The 21,488-nt window shown below is 43.0% G+C and overlaps 2 protein-coding genes across 4 annotated transcripts in view; one reads left to right on the forward strand and one right to left on the reverse strand.

Annotated features, from left to right (window-relative positions):
- The window catches only part of TXLNG (taxilin gamma), a 32,081-nt gene extending 11,529 nt beyond the window's left edge, over nucleotides 1-20,552 (reverse strand). The window contains exons 1-5 of one of the 3 annotated variants that reach the window (XM_066621856.1): nucleotides 20,447-20,552; nucleotides 8,115-8,424; nucleotides 6,381-6,472; nucleotides 5,626-5,796; nucleotides 879-1,073 (exon numbers count right to left, since the gene is read on the reverse strand). In XM_066621856.1, the coding sequence (XP_066477953.1) occupies nucleotides 879-1,073; nucleotides 5,626-5,796; nucleotides 6,381-6,472; nucleotides 8,115-8,424; nucleotides 20,447-20,524 (846 nt within the window). In that variant the 5' untranslated portion in view covers nucleotides 20,525-20,552. Of the gene's footprint in view, nucleotides 1-878; nucleotides 1,074-5,625; nucleotides 5,797-6,380; nucleotides 6,473-8,114; nucleotides 8,425-20,395 lie in introns of all 3 variants that reach the window. The other 2 variants (XM_066621855.1, XM_066621854.1) reach the window with 2 other exon arrangements.
- Nucleotides 20,553-20,881: 329 nt separating this feature from the next.
- The window catches only part of CTPS2 (CTP synthase 2), a 93,083-nt gene continuing 92,476 nt past the window's right edge, over nucleotides 20,882-21,488 (forward strand). The window contains exon 1 of the mRNA XM_066618759.1: nucleotides 20,882-20,960. Within this exon, the coding sequence (XP_066474856.1) occupies nucleotides 20,887-20,960 (74 nt within the window). The 5' untranslated portion in view covers nucleotides 20,882-20,886. The remainder of the gene's footprint in view (nucleotides 20,961-21,488) is intronic.

Consider the following 21,488-nt stretch of genomic DNA (forward strand, 5'->3'; position numbering starts at 1 on the left):
TATCTGATTTTCAGTATCCACAGGGGATCTGGGAACCGAACCCTTGTGGCCAAAAAAAGGCTCCACCTGTAAATTTTCAAGTCATTAATGAAAAATCACAAGGAATTAAAAAAAAATAATCACATAATACATGACAGTCAACCCTGGTAAACAATTAGTGTGGTAGTAGTTCATACTAACTAGACTATGCCAGAGGAGATCCAAGTTCAAGCAGTGCTCAAAAATAAAGTTCACTGAGCAAAGCCCATTTCAGTGACTTTCACAGTAAACCCTTCCTCATAAGATGATTATGAGGGTAAGGGGCAGACCATCTGAGCAGCTCAGAGAAAGGGTGGGATAAAAATAAGACTGAATTAAATAAGGCAGAGCATATAGTATTTCCACAAAAGCAGACAGTTATTCCTAGGATGGAAGTAGAAACCATTTCCACCATCCCCTGAAAAAATCCAGTAAGTACTTTAGGTCCTGTGCAACCAAGCTTTAGCTGATATTTAACTTTGTGGGTGAATTTTAACTACTTATTCTTAGAGGTTAATTCCCTACATCCAGAGACTCTTGCAAACATATGAAAAGTAAATATGTTCATGGGCCTAATTCAGTAGTAGAAGTGAGCATAGAGTTTCAAAACGCAATGCTATTAAACAAAGTTCACAGAATAGTAATATGTACAATGTGAAATGAGATAGCTATAGGATGACCAAAGCAGGAACAATGTTATGAAAGTCTAAAAAGTGGAAGATTGTCTAGAGAAAGCTACATAAAGGAACTTTCATAAATAAGCAGTTCTGCTGTTGCACAAGTAATTAAATGTGACCATCACTTTGCTAAGATAGCAGTGGAATGTTGTGCAGAACTACTGAACACACAGTTAAACTTACTTCTTCTCGAAGTGCATATTGTTCTACGAGTTTCTTCAGCTTCTCCCCCAATTCAATATTTTCTTGGCGGAGCTTGGCATTGTGTATGCCATGCTGTTCCAGCTGAGCCTGAATTTCATTTAAAGTAATTTGGAAGTGTGCAGTTGCTTCTTTACGTCTCTCCTCCTCTTCACGGGCTTGCTGCATGTTCTCTTCCTTTCATCCAAAGACATTAAATTATTCTTTAATGGTTTTCATCAATATTGATGGCTTTCACCAATTTTTTTCCATAAGCTCTTGGCCAACAACAAGAATGTAGACCAGAATCATTCTAATGCAGTGGTTCCCAACTTGTGGTCTGGGACCACAGGTGGTCCGCTAAGGTCTTAAGAAAAAAAAAAGATGATCACCTTTGATCACTTTCAGTGTCTTGCCAAGTGAGCACTCCCCCACGGACCACTGAAGTGTCAACTGTGGCTATAGATATCCCGTACTCCACCCTCTCTGATGGTCCAGTGTTTGCTAAGTGCCAGCTGAAGGAGGGTTCATTCTCCAGACTTTCTGGTCGTCTGTGGAGGAGTGCTCACTCAGCGAGATGCTTCCCCATGGACCACTAGAGAGAATGGATCCCCCACAGCTGATATTTCCAGTGTCTCACTGAGCACTCCCCCATGGGCTACAAAAGTGAATTGCATTTTTTTTTTGTGCGGTGGAGATGGAGGGGGTTGCATGTGGTTCACAACAATTCCAATGTTTGCCTCAGTGGTCCGCAGGCTCCTAAAGGTTGGGAACCACTGTTCTAATGGCTCCATGTCTTGGAGTCCCCACTGTATTCTAAACCACACAACTATCAAAACTACCATTTACCAATGCATACAAAGAGAGCAAAGTGATTTGCTCTCTAAGCAAGACACAAATGCTTCTCACTATCCCTGTTACTGAAACATGACTGCTGTAACTTCAGCAGCAGCTTCTTAACTACAAGACTGGCAGTTATGGGCTTGAACTATGAGAAAAAATCATCTTGGAACTAAGCTCCTTCACATGTGGAAGCTGCTGTTAGTGCCAGGCTGGCATCACTTCACTTATCAAGTGGGGTGGTTTCTGATGAAATTAGCAAGTTAGTCTTTAAAAGACTAGGTGGTACTACTAGTCTTGCACAAAGATAGAGTCTGTGATCAAGCCTACAATCTGAGAACATTCTGTTCACCATATCCCTAGCTAACCTTAACTATTTCATTTGGTAAAATCATTTTTGGCAACAGAGACAATGCTCACGTAGTACGAAAAACAATTCTTGAGGATTGATCCGTGATAGTCATTTTATACAGGCAAACCATCTAGAGATACTCTGCAGTCACTTGATTTTTATGAATCACCAACTACCCCAAACTTTTCTTGTCACTGTCCCAAGTAAGATTGGCACTCTTCTTCCTACACTGAATCTCAAGCTGGACAGGAACACAAAAAAATCTCTTGAATCCACAGCCAACCTAAATCATGATGAGTGAGCAAGAGAAGCACAGATCTACCACGTCATCACAATCTCAGACTCTATTAAGCTTTTGATTAGAGATCGCTGACAGAAAATCAAATTGGTATTTACACACCCTTGAACAAATCAGGTGTACATTTCAGTCTTATTTTCCTCTTGGTAAATGAGGAACAGTACATTTCCATGAATGGATGATGATCCATAATGCCATTGTACCACTAAAGCCTGCGCTTTTGAGATTTATAGCTGCAGTATACATTTTGTTTTAATGTTCTTTATTGCACTATTATTCATCTATGATTATAACACTTTATTTCATTGTCCATTTTACTGTTTATTTTTACTATGCTGTATGCCACTGTGAGTCCTCCAATTATTCAGAAGGAATAGGGATCTAAGTTATTCAAATAAATAAAACTTATGCTTCTGAGCCACTCCAGCAATGCCATACCGTTAAATCTCTAAATCTGAGATAGGGAATTTGGACTGCAACTTAACATGATTAGGACATACAAGTAGGAACTGGGGAGCACCCTATGGATGGTTTAAGTTCCTGTCACTAACATAAGTGAACCCCAAAGATCCTAAAGAAGAGAAAAATCTTATTTATAAGATTTTATTATAATTTATAAATCTTATTTATAATTGCTTTTCATACTTAAAATAGCTCTAAACGAAATAGCATAGGATAGATGTGTGCAGAGATATCTATTTCTGAAAAGGTATAGTAGGGACAGGAATACATGGTAGCAGGGTGAAATTGAGGCAATCACCATATCAGAAAAGTTTAAGCTATATGCCACAAAAAACAATGGACATGACTAAGTGTGCATCATGCAGGGGATGGACAGAGTAGATATCTCACAGTGGCCCACCAAATGCCTCAGGGAGCACACAAGACAACAGACACAATCTGCGACCCGGTGCCCTCCCCTGCATCTGGCAATCAGAGGCAGCCTGCCTTTAAAACCAAGAGCTTGCACATACCTACTATGATTGTAATGAACTTTTCCTCCAGAAATTTGTCCAATCCTCTCTTGAAGGCATCTAGGCAAGATGCCATCACTACTTCCTGTGGCAAAGAGTTCCACAAACTAATTACACGCTGAGTAAAGAAATATTTTCTTCTGTCTGTCCTAACTCTCCCACACTCAACTTTTGTGGATGTCCCCTGGTTCTGGTGTGAGAGGGAAAAGAGCATCTAACTATCTACTCTGTCCATCCCCTGCATGATGCACACTTCGTCATGACCATTGCTTTTTGTGGCATACAGCTTAAACTTTGTCAAACACCTTCTGAAAGTCCAGATATATAATATCCACAAGTTCTCCTGCATCTACATGCCTGTTGACCTTTTCAAAGAATTCTAAAAGGTTCGTGAGGCAAGACTTACCATTACAGAAGCCATGCTGATTCTCCCTGAGCAAGGCTTGTTCGTCTATGTGTTTTAAGATTTTATCTTTGATGAGGCATTCCACCACCTTACCTGGAATAGATGTTAGGTTGACTGGCCTATAATTACCCGGGTCCCCTCTCCTTCCCTTTTTAAAGATTGGTCTCCTTGCTAAATAGAAGAGCACCATCCTAGTGATGCAGTACTATTGCTTAGTCATCTCCAAGATTCAAACTACACTCTATACAGTGAAGTGCTAAAATTCTGGACTACAGGTCGTCACTCGTTATCCACTGGGGTTCTGTTCCAGAACCCCTACTGGATAAAAAGTCAGTGGATAAAAAAACAGTGGAAAAATAGATTTTAAAGACCCACTTCCAGGTTTCTTGCCCCTCCATTGCTCCTAATGGAATAAGGTTGTGCCTCGACATCCGCAAGGGTTTGATTCTGGGACTCCCTGCTGAGACCATAAAATGTGTTAAATAAAAGCAGTTTAAAAAAATTAAAACGTGTGTCCCCTTACAATTGTGGTTTATAAACAGCTTTTCTTACTGTTGTTGAGAGGCAGTCAGCAACTAGAAATGCAAAGGACCCCCTGCCTTTGCCTGGCTCAGCTGAAGAATGGAATGATCACTTGCATGACTGTCTCAACAACAGTAAGAAAAACAGTTTTTTAAACTGTGATTTTAAAGAGATGCATTTTTCCCCTTCTCGAGGGATCAGCACATTCCTTCTCATTTGCAGTGGTCATTCGTGTTGAGTCAAATCCGTGTATAAAAAATCAGTGTATAACAAGGTTGGACCTGTATTCAGTTTGCAGTTGATTAGTCATATTTCTTAGTTCTCCCTCATAGCAGAAGTGCAACACACAAATCAGGAAGACGTTTGCCCTAAACATTCCCTGCAAAGCGCCCATTGATGCAGGTAATTTTGTGGCATGGGATGGCATTCTAAAAAGAGGACCCCCACACCTGTAGTCTGAAGTATAACAATCCAGAATTCTGCCAGCCCAGTTTACCATATCATCCTGCATAATGTGTATGTAAAGTATACATCTAACATGGGCCAATCTTTGGAACACAATAAAGGCTTCTAATAAATATACAGTCATGTGACACTTAACAACCTTCCGCTTAACATTGGACTGCATATACAGCAGTGGTCAAAGCATGAAGAGGCTCTTAATGAGGCAGTCAGGACTCCAATAACCTGCAGCAGAGTGTCTGTATAACAAAGAGGTTCTTAATGCAAAGAAGAGGCAATCTCCAGTAGCCTGTGCATCCAGCTAGTTTCTGACAAGGAGTGTCTGTTTATGCAACAAAGGCACAAGACCAGGCCAAATGTTCACTTAAACAATCTAACTGTATAACAATGGAGAATGAGAATGTATCCCCATCATTAAGTGACACACAACTGTTGAATCAAAAACAGGAAACTTTTCTGATTCGTATACAGTAAATTAATTAATTAATAAAAGTTGTGATATCTAGCATCTCCGGGACCAAAGGGGTACCAGATAATTTCCAGATATTGCAATGTTCCACCGAACCTCCTGAATAGCACCCCACCAAAAAAAACCTCACCAAAATAACATCAAACAAAATTACTCATCAGCACTCAATACAACCACTTCCCCATGAGCTACTGCAGCCAGACAGAATTGGTTCTGGACATTGCCAGTTAACAAAGGAAAGTAGTGGGAATTCTGGATCAACAGGTGCCAGATTTCACAACTTTTACCACATGTAGATTTCTTCAGGAAATAAAATAACATTGGCCAACTGCTAGACACTTCAGAAAGTGTTCCATGCAATTAGGCTGCATTCAGAAAGCTATACTGCTCTCAAAGTCTCTTTCATGCAACATCATCTCAAACTGACCTTTAAAGTCTTATTATGTCGTTGAAGCTCACGACAGAGCGATTCCAGTTTGCTACGTGCTAGAATGGCCTTGCTATGCTCACTCTGCAGGTGGACCTTCTCTTTAACAACTTGTGCCTGTTTCTTCTGCAGCATCTTCATTTGTCTTTGAACATTCCGGCTCTCTTCCAACTAAATAAGAGACAGTTAGGATAAGAACATTTTTACTAAAGCAATGTAAACTAATGTAATTTTCTGTAGGTTCCAAAGGTTAACTGGCATCTACAATCACCAACACCAAGTGCAGTTAATTTTAAATCACAAACTTATCTATTACGTATTCATTATTAGATGGCAGCAGATGTGGGGCTACAACCTCAGAATAATGACATTTATTATTTGCCGATCCCAGGCAAAGCCACAGAAGTTTATGTACGAGATTTAACACATCAGCGCATCAGAATCCTAGTGTTTGGATTTTAACATGCAACTGACTCCTGGATCATATGCAAGTATCATTTAATTATTTAAACACAGGGACACCACTAAAAACATTCATGTACAGAAGAGAAAAATGTTTAGATGATCTGGTTAGGTCAAACTTTTTTTAGAAAAGCAAAAACCTTCAGAGTATTTTTTGTTATGTTTCAAATACAATACACTTCCTAACTTATGAACATCAATGGAATTTCTGTGATAAGATGGACATCTTTATGAAATGTGTTGATTTGAAACGACTAAGAACACATGTTATTTTAATTGCAGAACTTACTTACCAGGTCAGCATATTTCTTGCAGAGTGCTGCCAGCTTTTCTTCTGGAGTAGCAAGAGTATTCAAAGCTTGCATCAATAACAAAACTTCTTTTCCTATAGATCAAGCATAGAATATTTTAAAGTTTACTATCAAAACTATCTGAATTCAGAGGAGTATTACTGAACATTAAAGAAACCCCCAAACCTCTGAATGCCTACAACTGTGTTTAGAAAATATTCTATTAATCATATTAAATTCAAGTAGATGTAAATGAAAATTTGGAATACAAATATTGTGAAAATAAGATAAATAAAGGGGTTATTTTTTAAAAGAGAAGTTATATAAAATAATTTATAGATGGTATTTTATTCTAGAGAAAATAGTAAAAGTGTACCCTGGGTCATCAAACAAATGTCGGATGAGTAAAGAATTGAGGGAATTTTTTTAATTATATGTGGTGGATAGGCAAAAAAGTAAAGAAATTTTGGAAAATGATACATAACATGTTCTAAGAGATATTGAACTGTGTATTACCATTTTAATTGGAGACATTCCTCTTAAATGTGATATTAGAAACTAAGAATCAGACAAGAAAAATTTTATTTTAAGTATTAGCTTAGTGGCAAGAAGAGTGTATAAGTAAAAATTTGAAGGCTTTTTATGATTGGATAGAAAATTTTAGAGAAAAAAATATTGATTGTTTAGTTAAACTATTAATCAGTAGATTAATAAATATGATAATTTTTGTATTGATGAATAATCTTGTTGTGCAATGTATGTTGTAGTCGATGGCCAATATCCTCATGTGTAACCTGTGTAGTCCCAGCCCTAAGTTTATCCAATGTTCCTTACCTGTATCTGTAATAACTAAAGTATTGCAAAAAAATATATATATATATTCGGAAAGTACAAGAACTTTGATAACACAAAACATTAAATACTTTGTAATGCAATTACAGGGATGCCCCAGTATCTGCAGGGCACGCCTGTTCTGGACCACCCTGTGGATATCCCAGATGCTCTTTTAAAATGATAAGGAAAGGGAAGGGGAATGTTAAAAATAGCTGTTTAACTTAGCGCAGCAAAACCACTGCATTTTCAGGGCCGCAGGGCTTTTGAATTGCCTGCAGCCTTTTCCTGGTCAGTCTAAGGCTCCTCCTTTCCCCCAATGTCTCCCCAGAATGCATTCCAGTGCATTCTCTTCCTGGTTGTAATGTATTCTGGGTCAACACTAGGGGAAAGGAAGACCCTTGCAGCGACCAGGAAGAGGTCCTGCAGCCCTGAAAATGCAGTTGTTTCATTGCACAAAGGTAAACAGAACTATTTTTAATGTTTTGCTTCACCTTCCCTATCTTTTAAAGGGTGTCCCCAGTAACCGCGGATAACTCAAACTGAAGATACTGAGGTGCTCCTGTAAAGAAAACCATGTTAGAAATTACTGAAAATCACATCAGTAGCATGTAGAGCCTAGGAATATTGACTTCCATTTAGACAATTATCTACAGACATTCACAAAATGATAAAACCAAACAAGGCAAAAAGCTTAATATTTGCAACACATTTCAACAAAGCATAATACAATTGCTTCCAAGAAGAAAATTCAGTAATTGTCAAGTAATAAGGAAAGGTAAACATCAGACGGTAAAGAGAACCTTAAGGGTATTATCACATAAGAAACTAATGATTTTCAATGCTGAAAAGTTAAACCTCAGCATAAAAAAGTAGCCATTAATTAAAGTTAGTATTACCATATACCTAAAGTTTTCTCTTTGTTTTTCTCACTTTCTGGGTCTTGCTGGCCATCAGGTGGGTCAGTACGGGTTTCTTCTCGCCCAGGAGTCTCCTCCCGCAATTCCTGAGCGCAGTATGCTGATTGCAACAGCTTTCTGTTTCTTGCAATATAATCCTCCACCTCCTCCAATGCACCTGCATTATCTGTTACACTGCAATTTGCTTCTGAATGCTGCAGCATTGTATTCAGGGCACTACATTTGCTGTTCAGTTGTTTCTGGCTGTTGCTTCCCATTTCATAGACATGCGATTCTTCCATAGCAAGAAGCATGCACTAGAAAGCAAAAAAAGATCAACTGTTGGAAAAAGAGTATCTATCTTTTTTCCCCCAAGACAAAATAATTCTTTACAAAGCTATCTATATGTGTGCATGCATAACACAATTTGCATATGTTGCTACAGAGCACACAGCAACCATGCCTTCTCCCTGACTCTTTCAGCTGCAATTTAAGGCAATTACTTGAGAACGTCCCCCAATTTCACTTCTAAAATTATGAATGAGCTTCTAATTCTATACTGCACAGAAACTGGGAGAGATGATCCATCAATAACTTCTAAGTTGCCCTGGATAATGTACAACATTCTCAACCACACAGCTCTGCACACTACATGTGGACAGCATGATATAGATGAGCTGCCTGCAGCTATGGAGCAATGCCTAACTGTATAAACACAAATGTCTATGGTTTCTCAAAAATGATCTCAACAGAAAATATGATTTACATCAGCAAATGTGGAAGACTTTCTGAATCTTACTTTTGTTCAAAAAACACAATAGGTAGCTACCTATACAACATTTTGCTTTTAAAATGTCAAGGGATAACACATAAACCAGGACTGTATAACTACAACTCTGTTTATACAATGACCTAGGTTGGGGTTAGTCAAGTGGCTGTTGAAAAACTACTAAGTAGTTTGCTGGAATGAGAATCCCACACATTTAAAAAATAATGCCATCTATAATGCATCCTTTGCCTCCCTAACAAGAAATTAAAAATAATCTAATTAGCCCCATCTTTTCAAAATATTTGCTCTGTTCTTTTAAAGTTTTTAATGTTTAATCTAATTCAGGCTGCAGTCCTATGCATACTTATCTATGAACAGGGGTTCATAGAGGTGGCACTGTCAGTGAGCTGCCAAGAGCTGCCAAGTAGTCAGCTGCTACTAAGTTACTGATGTTCCTGGCAGGTCTGGACTCTGATTGGGTGGGTAACCCTTCCCCCTTTTGTCTGCTATTCATAGTAACAACTCCTCCTCTTCAGAGGGAGGTACAAGGCAGTTGCTCTTCACTTGCCCATGAAGGCAGGAAAGTTAGTAGTGGTACTAAGTTATGCCTATTATTGTCTCCAATCATTCATCTGTCATATCACTCTAGGGCAGAAATTTTCAACCATTGTGCCACGGCACACTGGTGTGCCACAAATGGTTGCCAGGTGTGCTGCGGGAATTTGGGAGAGGGCCATTCCGGGATGTGAGCCCCCCCCCCCAATTGACAGCATAGTGTACCTTGTCAACTGTCAAAAAACTGATGGTGTGCCTTGACCATTTTAGTGCCTTGCCAGTGTGCTGTGAGATATGAAAGGTTGAAAATCACTGCTCTAAGGAGTGCAATACCAATGACTGGACCTGCTGCACAACCCAGGTTACCAAGAGAAAGTGGTGGCTAGTCTCTGACTGCTCACCCTCTCTGAGCAGCATGTTGATGGAATCTGGGGTCAATAGGAAAGGCCAGAGGGCAAACATGAGAGACCAAGCATGAAGTAAGTCACCAGACATGTGTGGTTGGAGGATGGGGCTCTTTGTCACTGCCCAAGATGATAAGACAGCCCCTTGCACAAGCAGCCACCTGCCCACTAGCTTGTCACATCCTACCATGTGGTACAGCAAAGAAGGTTAGAAGGGATTTGACGACTACTAATACTACTACTAATACACTTTATTTATATCCCGCCCTTCTCCCTAAAAGGGACGTAGGGCAGCTTACAACATGTTAAAAACAGAATAAAAACATAATTTAACCAACAGATAAAAAACATATTAAAAACACATTAACAGATACCATAAAAACAGTAGTAGATAAAAAGAGCATAAAGCAGCAGATCATAGAGAAATCAGGCCTGTAAAAAATACTAAAAGATGTTAAAAAGACCATGAACTCAGAAGACTTAGTAATAATAATAAACATTATTTATATAGTTAACTTTATATATAAACTTTATATAACTTTATATAAAAGTTATATAAACTTTATTTATATAAAGACTAGTGAGCACAATGCAATATACAGAGGAAAAACGTATGCAGAGGCAGCTGTTTATGCAAGAACCATAAAAGAACATATCTATGATGTAGCAGGGAGGATCGGGCTTGGTGAGTCCAATCGCCTTACAAATCAGCCACTGTGTTTTCAAGTCCACACCTTGCTATTTCTCCACAAATTTTTTTCCAACCCAATCTCAAACACTGAAAAGCACCAATTTTGGAAATTCTGCTTCCTACCTCCAAACTGAGCTACGTGCAAGAGAACAAGTGCTCAACCTCCTGCCAAACTCAATAACATGGCACAAGGTGCAACTTGCACAGAAGGTTAACAACTTGATTCTATGAATAATCAGGTGCACCCAAGGTCATGGAAATGAGTGAGCTCAAGCAAGCTTACATATCCATGGGTTTGGGTTGTAAACTTCACAATACAGAGTCATCTGCCTCCTAGAGATTCTTGCTCATGTGGATGAAAAACACAGCAAGAGATTCTTGCTCATGTGGATTCAACCGAGGTAAGCTAGAGGTTGCTTTTGCCAATGACTGCTGAGGAACTTTTACAAAGCAATATTCTAATATATTGATTCACAAACATAACAAGTTTCCAAGATGAAAAGAACCAGCTAAACACCAAGACAAACAGCAATTTAATTCTCAGTGTTCAAAGTACAAAGTCTATCTTTTTGGCATGGCACAGAATTAAATGTTTGAGAGTCCATTTTCAGACTTGGAAACCCATTTTCATAACTCTGAAAAGAACTTTTTAAAACTAGCACCTGCTGTTAACAGTGATTTTTTAATTAAACATGACATTAGTTATTGTCACTTTAGAACACCAAGTGCTGCTCAGTAAACTTCTCAAACTGACAGCAACATCCTGACTTCCAGCAATTAAACTGGCTGCTGCTTAGTTTTTATTTTGTCTTAACCATCCTCCTTGCATTTGGTTTGATCCTCCCCAATATTCACTGATAAAACAAGCACAATACAGTAATCCCAATAAGATTCTTGGAACTGTGTCACTGTTATGGTCTGTTTTAGATTGTGAAAAGTATCTTGGGTCTGTACTCTCTCCTATATACAATAAGGAAGTAAAATAAAGCTTAAGCTTTCACTTTGAGCTAACCAAAGGTTCCTATTCTGTCTGGGATCAGGGACTGTGGCTTATTCAAACAATCGTTGGTTAAAATACATTAGGACCAAACCATGGGTTGATATCCTAATATGTTAACTAGTCATAGTTTGAACAAACCACTATTCCCAGAGATTGAACCTGCCAGATGACTGGAAATCAAAAAAGAAAGTGAAAATTTTTCATCTTTTTGTGTGAGAAAATAGGAGTGCACGAGACAAAAGTTCATATAGGCTTGTTTTTTGAATGACAAGCGCTATTATACCCAGATCAGGCCACTGGGCAAAATAAACAGGGTTTTTTTCCACACAGGAAAACACAAGTCGCATATCTCTCTCAATGCTCAGTGAAGATTCCCCTTATACTAGCACATATTAGCACTGCTGACACTAATGCCCAAAAAGAAGATATTTTACTACTTGATATGACATCATGCCTAAAAGAAAAGTAGTGTGCAAACAATTAAACCTGAAAAAACCGTACCTGAAGCTTACAATTTTCTACTGACAGGCAACAAGAAAAAAAATCAAATTTTTTCGTTTCCAGTGACAAATGTATTACTGATATAACCTACATTAAACCCATTTCTGCCCGGTCCACAAGTGTACACATTTGGTCCCTGTTGCGTACATACAACACTGGGCAGAAATGGTTTATAGTTTTGCATCTCTTTTCTCCCTCCCTGCCAACAAAACCTTTTGCTTGTGTATTTATACCCTGTTTTTCCCAAGGCAAATGCCCATGGCAGCTTACAGAGTTTCATAAAAAAGACTAAAATTTACAAAAAATAAATGGACACAGTTTGTTAGCTATTTTAGACCAATATACTAAGTAAAAAATACAGGCATCTGAGGAAAAAAGCAGCAATATCACAGTACGTAACTACTAATCTGTCACCCAAATGCCTAACAAAATAAAAATGTTTTGCACCCCGCTGAAAAGCCATGAGAGAAAGGGTAGTTCTTAACTATGGAAGGGAACTGCATAATTGTGGCACCTCTGCAAAGAAGGTTTACCCTCATGCTGTCATCCCCTAATTTTAATCAGAGCCAGCACTAGCAGGACAGCACCTCAGATGACCTAAGACAGCAGGCTGACATGTACGGAAGAGGGTGGTCCCCCAGATTTGGTGGTTCCAAATCATTAAGGGCTTTGAAGGTTAATATCAGCACTTTGAATACCAGCACCAGTAGACCAGGAGGAATACACGGTCAGCCGCTGTGACGTGTGCGCAACATTTTGCAGATAAAATCGATTGTATTCATCACAACTTGGATGCCACATTGACAATGTCTGACGATGTCCCCTTGGCAACTGCTTGTCCTGTGTTGTGGGATTCTTTTCAGCTTGTACTGCCTGAGGATGTGGACAGACTCCTTTGGAGTGTGAGGCCATCTGCCTGCCTGCACGACCCTTGCTCAGCTTAGCTGATAAGAGCTGCCTGGGGTGGACTGGCTGAGTGGACAGGGAGGGTGGTCAACTCTTCCTTGATGGAGGGGACGTTACCACTCGCTTTGAAATGGGCAGCGGTTCACTTCCTCCTGAAGAAGCCCTCCCTGGATTCCACTGTGTTAGATAACTACCGGCCAGTCTCCAACATCCCGTTTCTGGGCAAGGTAATTGAACAGGTGGTGGCGTCCCAATTCCAGAGGGTCTTGGATGAAGCGGATTATCTGGATCCTTTTCAATCTGGCTTCAGGCCGGGCTTTGGGACGGAAACCACCTTGGCAGATGACCTACGCCGGGGACTGGACAGGGGGAGTGCGTCCCTGTTGGTCCTGCTGGACCTCTCAGCAGCTTTCGATACCATCGACCATGGTATCCTTCTGGGCCGATTGGCTGAGTTGGGAGTTGGAGGCACTGTTTTGCGGTGGTTCCGCTCCTACTTGGAGGATCAGTCCCAGATGGTGGTGCTGGGGGATGCCTGTTCGACACCCTGGCCCTTGAGGTGTGGGGTGCCACAGGGTTCAATTTTGTCCCCCATGCTATTTAACATCTACATGAAACCGCTGGGAGAGGTCATCCGGGGCTTTGGAGTGGGGTGCCATCAATATGCCGATGACAACCAGCTCTATCTCTCCTTTTCTCCAGACTTGGCGGTTGAGGGCCTGGAGCGCTGTCTGGAGGCAGTGAGGATCTGGATGGGGGGCTAACAAGCTGAGATTAAATCCGGATAAGACAGAGGCTCTCCTGGTTCGGAAATCCTCGATGCAGGTGCTGGACTATTGGCTTGCGCTGAATGGGGTTGCACTCTACCTGAAGGAGCAGGTCTGCAACTTGGGGGTCCACCTGGACTCGCAGCTGCTCCTGGATTCCCAGGTGGTGGCTGTGGCTAGGGGGGCCTTCGCCCAGCTTCGGCTGGTGCACCAGCTGCAGCCGCACTTGGACCGTGCAGACCTGGCCACGGTGATCCATGCCTCGGTGACATTGAGGTTAGATTACTGTAATGCGCTCTATGTGGGGCTGCCCTTGAAGATGGTTTGGTAACTGCAACTAGTGCAGAATGCGCTGGCCCGTGTGGTTATTGGAGGTAGGCGGTTCGACCCTGTCAGTCCGCTTCTCCAGCGGCTGCAATGGCTGCCCATTCGTTTCCGGGCCCAATTCAAGGTGCTGGTATTGACCTTTAAAGCCCTATACTGCTCTGGGCCAGGGTACCTTAGAGATCGCCTACTTCCGTACAATCCGGCTTGTCCTCTTAGGTAATCAGAGAAGGACTTTTTACAAGTGCCGCTGCCTAGGGAGGTACGTGGGGCGGCGGCAAGAAATAGGACCTTCTCAGTAGTGGCACCAACGCTATGGAACTCCCTTCCCCTTGACTTAAGAATGGCTCCCTCTCTTGAGACCTTTCAGCGAGGCCTGAAGACCCTTCTGTTTAAATAAGCCTTCTGAGTTCTCGGCCTTTTTAACATCTTTTTAACATCTTTTAATATTTTTTACAGGCCTGACTCTTTTATGATTTGCTGCTGCTCTATGCTCTTTTTACCTATTTTTTTATCTGACTGCTGTTTTTATGATATGTGTTAATATGTTTTTATTTGTTTTAAATTATGTTTTTAATCTGTTGTAAACCGCCTTGAGTCCCTTTGGGGAGAAAGGCGGGGTAAAAATAAAATTATTATTATTATTATTATTGAATTGAGCCTGGAAATGAATGGACAGTCAGTGTAGCTGCCAGAGCAGTGGTCCAATAAAATCAAACCATCTAGCTCCGACAACTACTTGGGCAACTGCATTCTGTGCTTACAGAAACTTCTGAACAGTCTTCAAGGGCAGCCCCCACATAATCTTGAAGTCACTAAAGTATGATAGGGGTTTCCAAACTTTTCAGTATAAGGGCCACACTGTAAATTTTACACATTTTTGCGGGCCAGAAAAATCAGTTTCATAAATGGTTAATTGACATTTATATAAATGAATTATGAGTTTTACTTGAATCTTTTTTGCAATCAGTATGATATAATTCAGAACAGAAGAAAAATGCGACAATTACAAAGAAACAGTGCTGTGTTTAAACTGAGAGGATATATAATGAATAAAAATGTCAAACATTAGCAAATACTCTGACCAAAATAAAAAAAATGCAAGTTGCTATGGAACAAGTAAAATCCTGCGGTGGGTCGGATGTGGCCTCACGGTTGTAGGTTGACAACTTCCGAGTTAGAGTGACAAAATTTGCTGCCTAGCTTTTCCATTTGCAAGGATGAAAAAACAACACTTGATTATTTTCGCAAGCTGCTTATTCTGTTTGGAACAAAATGCTATTTACTGTTCTAACCCAATAAATTAACTAACATGTTAAAACAAAAAGTTTTAAAGATAATTACAACAGAGAGAATTCAGTTGCTTGTGTAGAACAATTACTAAACATACAATAAATGCATTTTGAGTCTGCTTATCCTGCCTCTGGGCAGGATGCAATGATAGGTGCAAAAGGATTAAGCAGACGTGGGTTAGGAAATGTATGTAGAAAGATATTCTAGGGTAGCTAAACAAGGTTATTAAACATTGGGCTAAACTGTAATACCGTACTATTGCAGAATCAAGGCTTATCTGGAAATAGCAGCAGATTTAGAGTACAGAGTCTTCTTGATCTGAGGACTCAAAGCTAAATCACATAATCATATTTTTCTGGCAACAAATAACCATAATACTAGAATACCTTAATAGCAATACTACATTAACCATAATGGGCCTAGCTACCCTGTTATGAAAAATTGTTCTTCAACGCATACTTTTAAGTTAACATGGTTAAATTAATTTCACTTCATTAAAGACTTTCTGCAGGAGAAGGAATGCTATGCCAAAAAGCCTCCTACCAGGGAGAAAGGAAAAAAAAAATCTAATCCATGTAACACAGTCTTTAAATTAAGGAAGCAGTCACACACAAAAAAGCATGCTTACCCTCTACTGGGCAGCTAACAATGAATCTTTGAAAACTACTACAGCATATACACAACTGTTCAAAACAATAATCTTAAAAATATGGTATGACTACCATTACCCATGCTCTCCAAACATCTAGTATGGATAACTGTAATGTGCTCTGTGCCGGGCTGCCTCTGTTCAGCAGCTACAACTAGGCCAGGGGTCGGCAACCTGCGGCTCTTTCAGCTGTCTGCTGCAGCTCCTCCCGGTGAAAGTGCCAAAGGGGGTAACAGGAGGCACCTGTGTTGGGAGGGCAGGCTGCTTCCCTCCGCCCCCTGAGCTCACTGCCCTCCTCTCCCTTCACCCCCACCTGCCCCGCATTGGTTTCCCTTTTCAATTTTGCCCGCTCTGCAGGCTTAAGCTCCCTGTTTTTCCCTTCCCCAACTCTCCAGCAGGCTCAGCCAATCAGCATCCAGCAGGCTCCTGGCTTTTTCAGTTGGAATGGCTCAGGGCCCTTCACTGGCAGACAGACCAGCCAATCCTGAGCCTCCCTCCTCCTCAGCCATTTCGAACCCTTGCAGCCTGCCTTTCCCTGAGCAGGTCCCCACTCAGTGCAAGGAGAGGCGTTTCCTCCACAACTGAGGAGACATCCTGTGTGTCTACTCAGTTGTAAGCCCCATTGCAGCAGATGAAGCTTACTCCCAGGAAAGGGTGCCTGGGCTGGCAGCCTTGGAGCCAGTGGGAGCCTGCGCAGGTCTGTTCAAGAGTAAGCCCCGATGTAGTCCCTGGGCTACACCCAGGAAGGTGTGGAGGGCTGCAGCCTCAGCTGCCTCCTGTGCAGGTCTACTCACAAGTAAGCTGTAGTCAGTAAGCCCTGCTGTAGTCAGCGGGGCTTCCTCCCAGGAAGGTGTGGAGGGCCAGATGCAAGGGAGGGCACCAGGATGAGGTATCTTGTTATCTGGTGTGCTCCCTGGGGCATTTGGTGGGCCGCTGTGAGATACAGGAAGCTGGACTAGATGGGCCTATGGCCTGATCCAGTGGGGCTGTTCTTATGTTCTTATGGCTGCAGCCTCAGCCCCCTCCTATGCAGGTCTACTCACAAGTAGTCAGTGAGGCTTCCTCCCAGGAAAGTGTGGAGAGAACTGCAACCTGAGAGCTCCAACCAACTTGTCTGCTCAGAAGTCCCATTGTAGTCAATGGGGATTACTCCCAGGATAGTGTGGAGAGGGTTGCAGCCTGAGTGACTGAGGGCAGAAGCTGACCTGTGGCTCCTCCCCTTCTTCTCTTCCCCACCTCTGGAGTCTGTGTCCTTTCTTCCTTCCAGCAGGGTGCCTCTGGAAGGTGGGGGGAATTCTTTAGTATCCATGTAAGATCAGTAGATGTCATAACCACATGTATTGGAATCCTGGAAGATCTGGTGAGGAGGTTGCATGTGGTGTCAGCAGTGGCCCCTTTAAGGGTAAGGCCTGGGCATCCAGCAGAGTGTGTTGCACAGCTGCAGCCACTTGAAGGCAATAGGGCCCCTCAGGGATATAAGGAGCACCTGAGGCAGGAAGAGGGGTGTGGGTTGGAGAAGGAGTGCAGGTTGGAGATAGCAGAGGAGACTGACTGGGTTTATTGACTTTGATACTCTGACTGACTTACTTTGGAATCTGACCTTGGACTGTGACTTGGCTTATTGACTTTGGACTCTGCCCTGGATACTCTGACTGACTTTGTGACTAAGGGACTGCTGGAGACACTGGAGTTTGAAGTGCAGCTACTGTGCCCAAGACCTGCTGAGGACCAAGAGTCTGCTGTAGTGGTGGGAGGCTGCTGGCAGGAGAGAGGACCTCTGTAGGTTGAACAGGTGAGCTACCCTGGAGGTGGGGTCCAGCAGGAGTGCAGGGCAGAACCAGGGTCATTTGTTGGGGGAAAGAAGGGGAACTAATTTGCTTAAAGTGGGCATAATTCTCCAGACAGAGAATGGCCTTGGAATCAAATAAAACACCATAGAGGACCAGGTGTCTGAAAACACAGGACAAGAATGTATGCCAAAACTAACTAAAAGCTACAAGAGGGGGCTACATTATAAAAACAGGACCTATAAGAGCATAAAGGTTATATATATATATATATATACATACATACATATATGCGCGCAGTATTATCTTCATTTTAGATGTCAAAAGGGTTTTGTGGCTCCTGAGGGTTTTTTTTCCTCTGGAAAACAGGTCCAAATGGCTCTTTAACTATTTAAGGTTGCCGACCCCTGAACTAGGCCATAATACAACTGCAAGGCTACGGACAGGTAAAATCATATTTCACTAGTTCTTAAAGTGTTCTATTCCTGATCTATAGCGCTCTCAACATCTGACTCCACTATTCCCATATGATCCTGTCCTGGTTACTGAAGTTTACACTGAAGAGCCAACTCTGAGTGCCCCACCATTTAAAATGAGATGGGTGGCTATCCTTCTGTGGTGAAACCACTCTTTCGAACTCATTCTCTTAATGACACATTTCTCAACTTCTCATAGTTGTTTCAGGTAACAGCAGTATCTATCTGAGCATCTGAAACAATTGCTTTCTTCAATTTATATAATTAAATGTACATTCAAATCAACATTTCATCATTTCACTTTCATTGGTGCTTGTGGGTTGAACCCTATGCTTTCATATTGTGGCACACTGTGGCTACAAGCTTCCTCCATGAGCAAATGAACTGTGCTCTTGAAGGGAATCTTTCCAGAAATGAAACTCTCTTGATGTTCACCCACTGTAGTTTTATATATTGCAGGTATACATGCATGTATTGTAAGCTGCCTCAAGAACTGTTGGGTAGAAAGTGGAATACAGATAATTTAAATAACTCAGGTAGCATTTAAAGCAATAAGAGAATTTAGTATTTCCATCCTCGTGCCTTACAAGTGTCACATTGCTGGTACATGCTTATTAAAGGCCAACCCAATGTGTTACCACTTGTTGCATTGCAAGGATGTTTTGCAACCTTGACTATGAATGATTTTTTTTAAAAATACACTATAGCAGTGGCTCCCAAACTGTGGGTCCATGGCTCACCAGTGGGTACCGACCCAATTTTGGGTGGGTCACGAAATGAACAGACTAGATCAATGTTTCTCAAACTGTGGGTTGGGACCCACTAGGTGGGTTGTGATCTAATTTCAGGTGGGTCCCCATTCATTTCAATTTTATTTTTAATATATGAGACTTGATGCTACCATGGCATGTGACTGCATTTGAGGAAATGTTGCAGACCTGTACTTTTAACAAGTTCCTACGCATAACCTTTCAACAGTGATAGTAAATGAAACTTACTCCTGAGTAAGTGCAGGTAGGATTGCAGCCTAAGATTGTTAAAAATGTTCCTGTTTGATGATGTCACTTCTGGTCCTGACATCACTTCTGCTTGGTCCTGCCAGACTCTCATTCTAAAAAGTCTCAGTGTCAAATGTGTGAGAGCCACTGGACTAGACTGTGACTAGACAAGACAATTAGACTAGACCAATGTTTCTCAAACTGTGGGTTGGGGCCCACTAGGTGGGTTGTGGCGCAATTTCAGGTGGGTTCCCCTTCATTTCAATATTTTATTTTTTAATATGTTACACTTGATGCTACCAGCTACATGATTGTGTTCGGGGAAACGTTACAGACCTGTACTTTCAACAGGCCACTCTGTATGCTTTTAACAATGATAGTTGCTGGGTGGGGCTGACTCCTGGGGATGGGTGGGTGATTGTTAAAAATGTTGCTGCTTACTGATGTCCCTCCTGGTGGGTCCTGACAGATTCTCATTCTAAAAAGTGTGTCCTGGTGCTAAAAGTTTGAAAACCAGTGGATTAGACTATTTGCATCCAGGTTAAGTAATGCGCTACTTGGGGGGGGGGAAGCACTATGGCCAAATAACCTCCATAGCCACTGAGGTTTTGCTTCAGGTGGGTCCTGATGCTGAAGAGTTTGGGGCAGGCAGGCTCGTTCTCTGAAGCAGTGCTCAGCACTTGCACTTCCCTAAACGAGCCTGGGATTAAGGCCAAAGGAGCACAGCGGCCAAGGAAGAGGCCGGTAGCCTGCCCTCGGAGCCCCACGTGAGCTTCTTCCCGGGCACCTGAAGGCCTCCTGCTGCAGCCCGCCACCCTTCGGAGCGAAGGCTCCAGAGCCGCCCGCTCGCCCCTCGGCAGAGACCTGAGAGCGCCCTGGGCTTCGGGGGCGGGGAGCGCACGAGGGGGCCAGCGCCCCCCTCAGCGGCTCCAAGAGAGCGAAGGGCACGAGACTCTCCGGCGCGGCCAGTCTCAGCCCTCAACCTCCGCCTGCTCCCCCGCCTCGAGGGAGATCGCGCTGAGGCCGCCGCGCGACACGCTCCGTCCAGCGGCCCCCTTCCCCCAGCGACGCTCGCGGAACCGGCCCGAGCAGCGCCTCCCGGCGGAGGCCGCGCAGGGTCGAGGCGTCCCCGGCCGCCTCGCGGAGCGCCAAGATGGCGGGCTGTTACCTCCGTGCCGCCTCCCGGCGCCGCGCCCGCCTCCTCTCCCTCACGCGGCACCTGCTCCGGGACTCGCTCCGGCCCCGCCACGCCGCCGTCGCCGCCGCCACACGCTCGCTCGGCTCCCCGCGCCGCCATAATGTGACGGCAGCACCCAAACAAGCCGGCCCACACCAGGAGCACGCCGGAAGTGAGCGTCCCGACGCCGGGCTCGTTACCTCGTTCCGGCCTCAGCCAATCCGCGTCTCCCCTTCTTTTCTTGCTACCACGTGATGCCAGCTATCCCCGCCCCTGCCCAGAACCCGGATGAAATCGCGACTGAATGATAAAAGGATATTTTTGCCGCCTGCGAACCACAACTCCCAGCACACTGTGCGACAGGCACACGGATGCCTTTTTGCCCTCCTCGAACCCTATTGGTGCGTACTCGCGCGGTGCTTCTTGGGGGGTGTAGTCGCCCGACTGCGTTTCCTTCTCTCGCACGTGGTGACGGCAGCCAAATGCGAACGTTCGGCGCTAGATGCCTACAGCTGTTCAGGCACGCGGTGGGGAAAGCGCAATGCTCCAGGCTGGGGTGAGTGTGTGGCTCCCCACTGTGCGGCTTCAGGGGCAGGAGAACAAAACAGGATGACGCTATGCTAGATATACCACCACCCCTTTAGCAATGGCACCACTGGCACTATTAGCTCTGCTTTTTGATCTAAAGTAGTGTTTTCCTAAGCAGTGGTATTTTCTCAATCAGTGGTAGAGATACCACCAGTGGTACTTGAGGTGGTGGCTGGTGGTACATGCAGGACCTCTGCATATGTGCTGTCCAGCAGCAAAATCAGGACTGTGACACAACAAACAGTGGTAGGAAGCTCCAAGCATGCTTCTCTGCATTGGAAAAAAGCCCTTCTGTCCACCCGGAGGCTCTTACTGGTGTTTGTCACATTGGATCGGGCCTTCCCACCCATGTCATTGCCTGTTACTGCCAGCTGTACTCCAAATTGGTGGACCCTATGAAGTAGTAATGCGAAAGACAAACATTGAGAAAAACAGGAAAAGCATTGCCTGCATTCTGTGCTGCTAAAGGAGCAGCAGCAGAGGATTAGAGATTTCA

Source organism: Tiliqua scincoides, chromosome 3 (assembly GCF_035046505.1).
Source record: "Tiliqua scincoides isolate rTilSci1 chromosome 3, rTilSci1.hap2, whole genome shotgun sequence".
NCBI lineage: Eukaryota > Metazoa > Chordata > Lepidosauria > Squamata > Scincidae > Tiliqua > Tiliqua scincoides.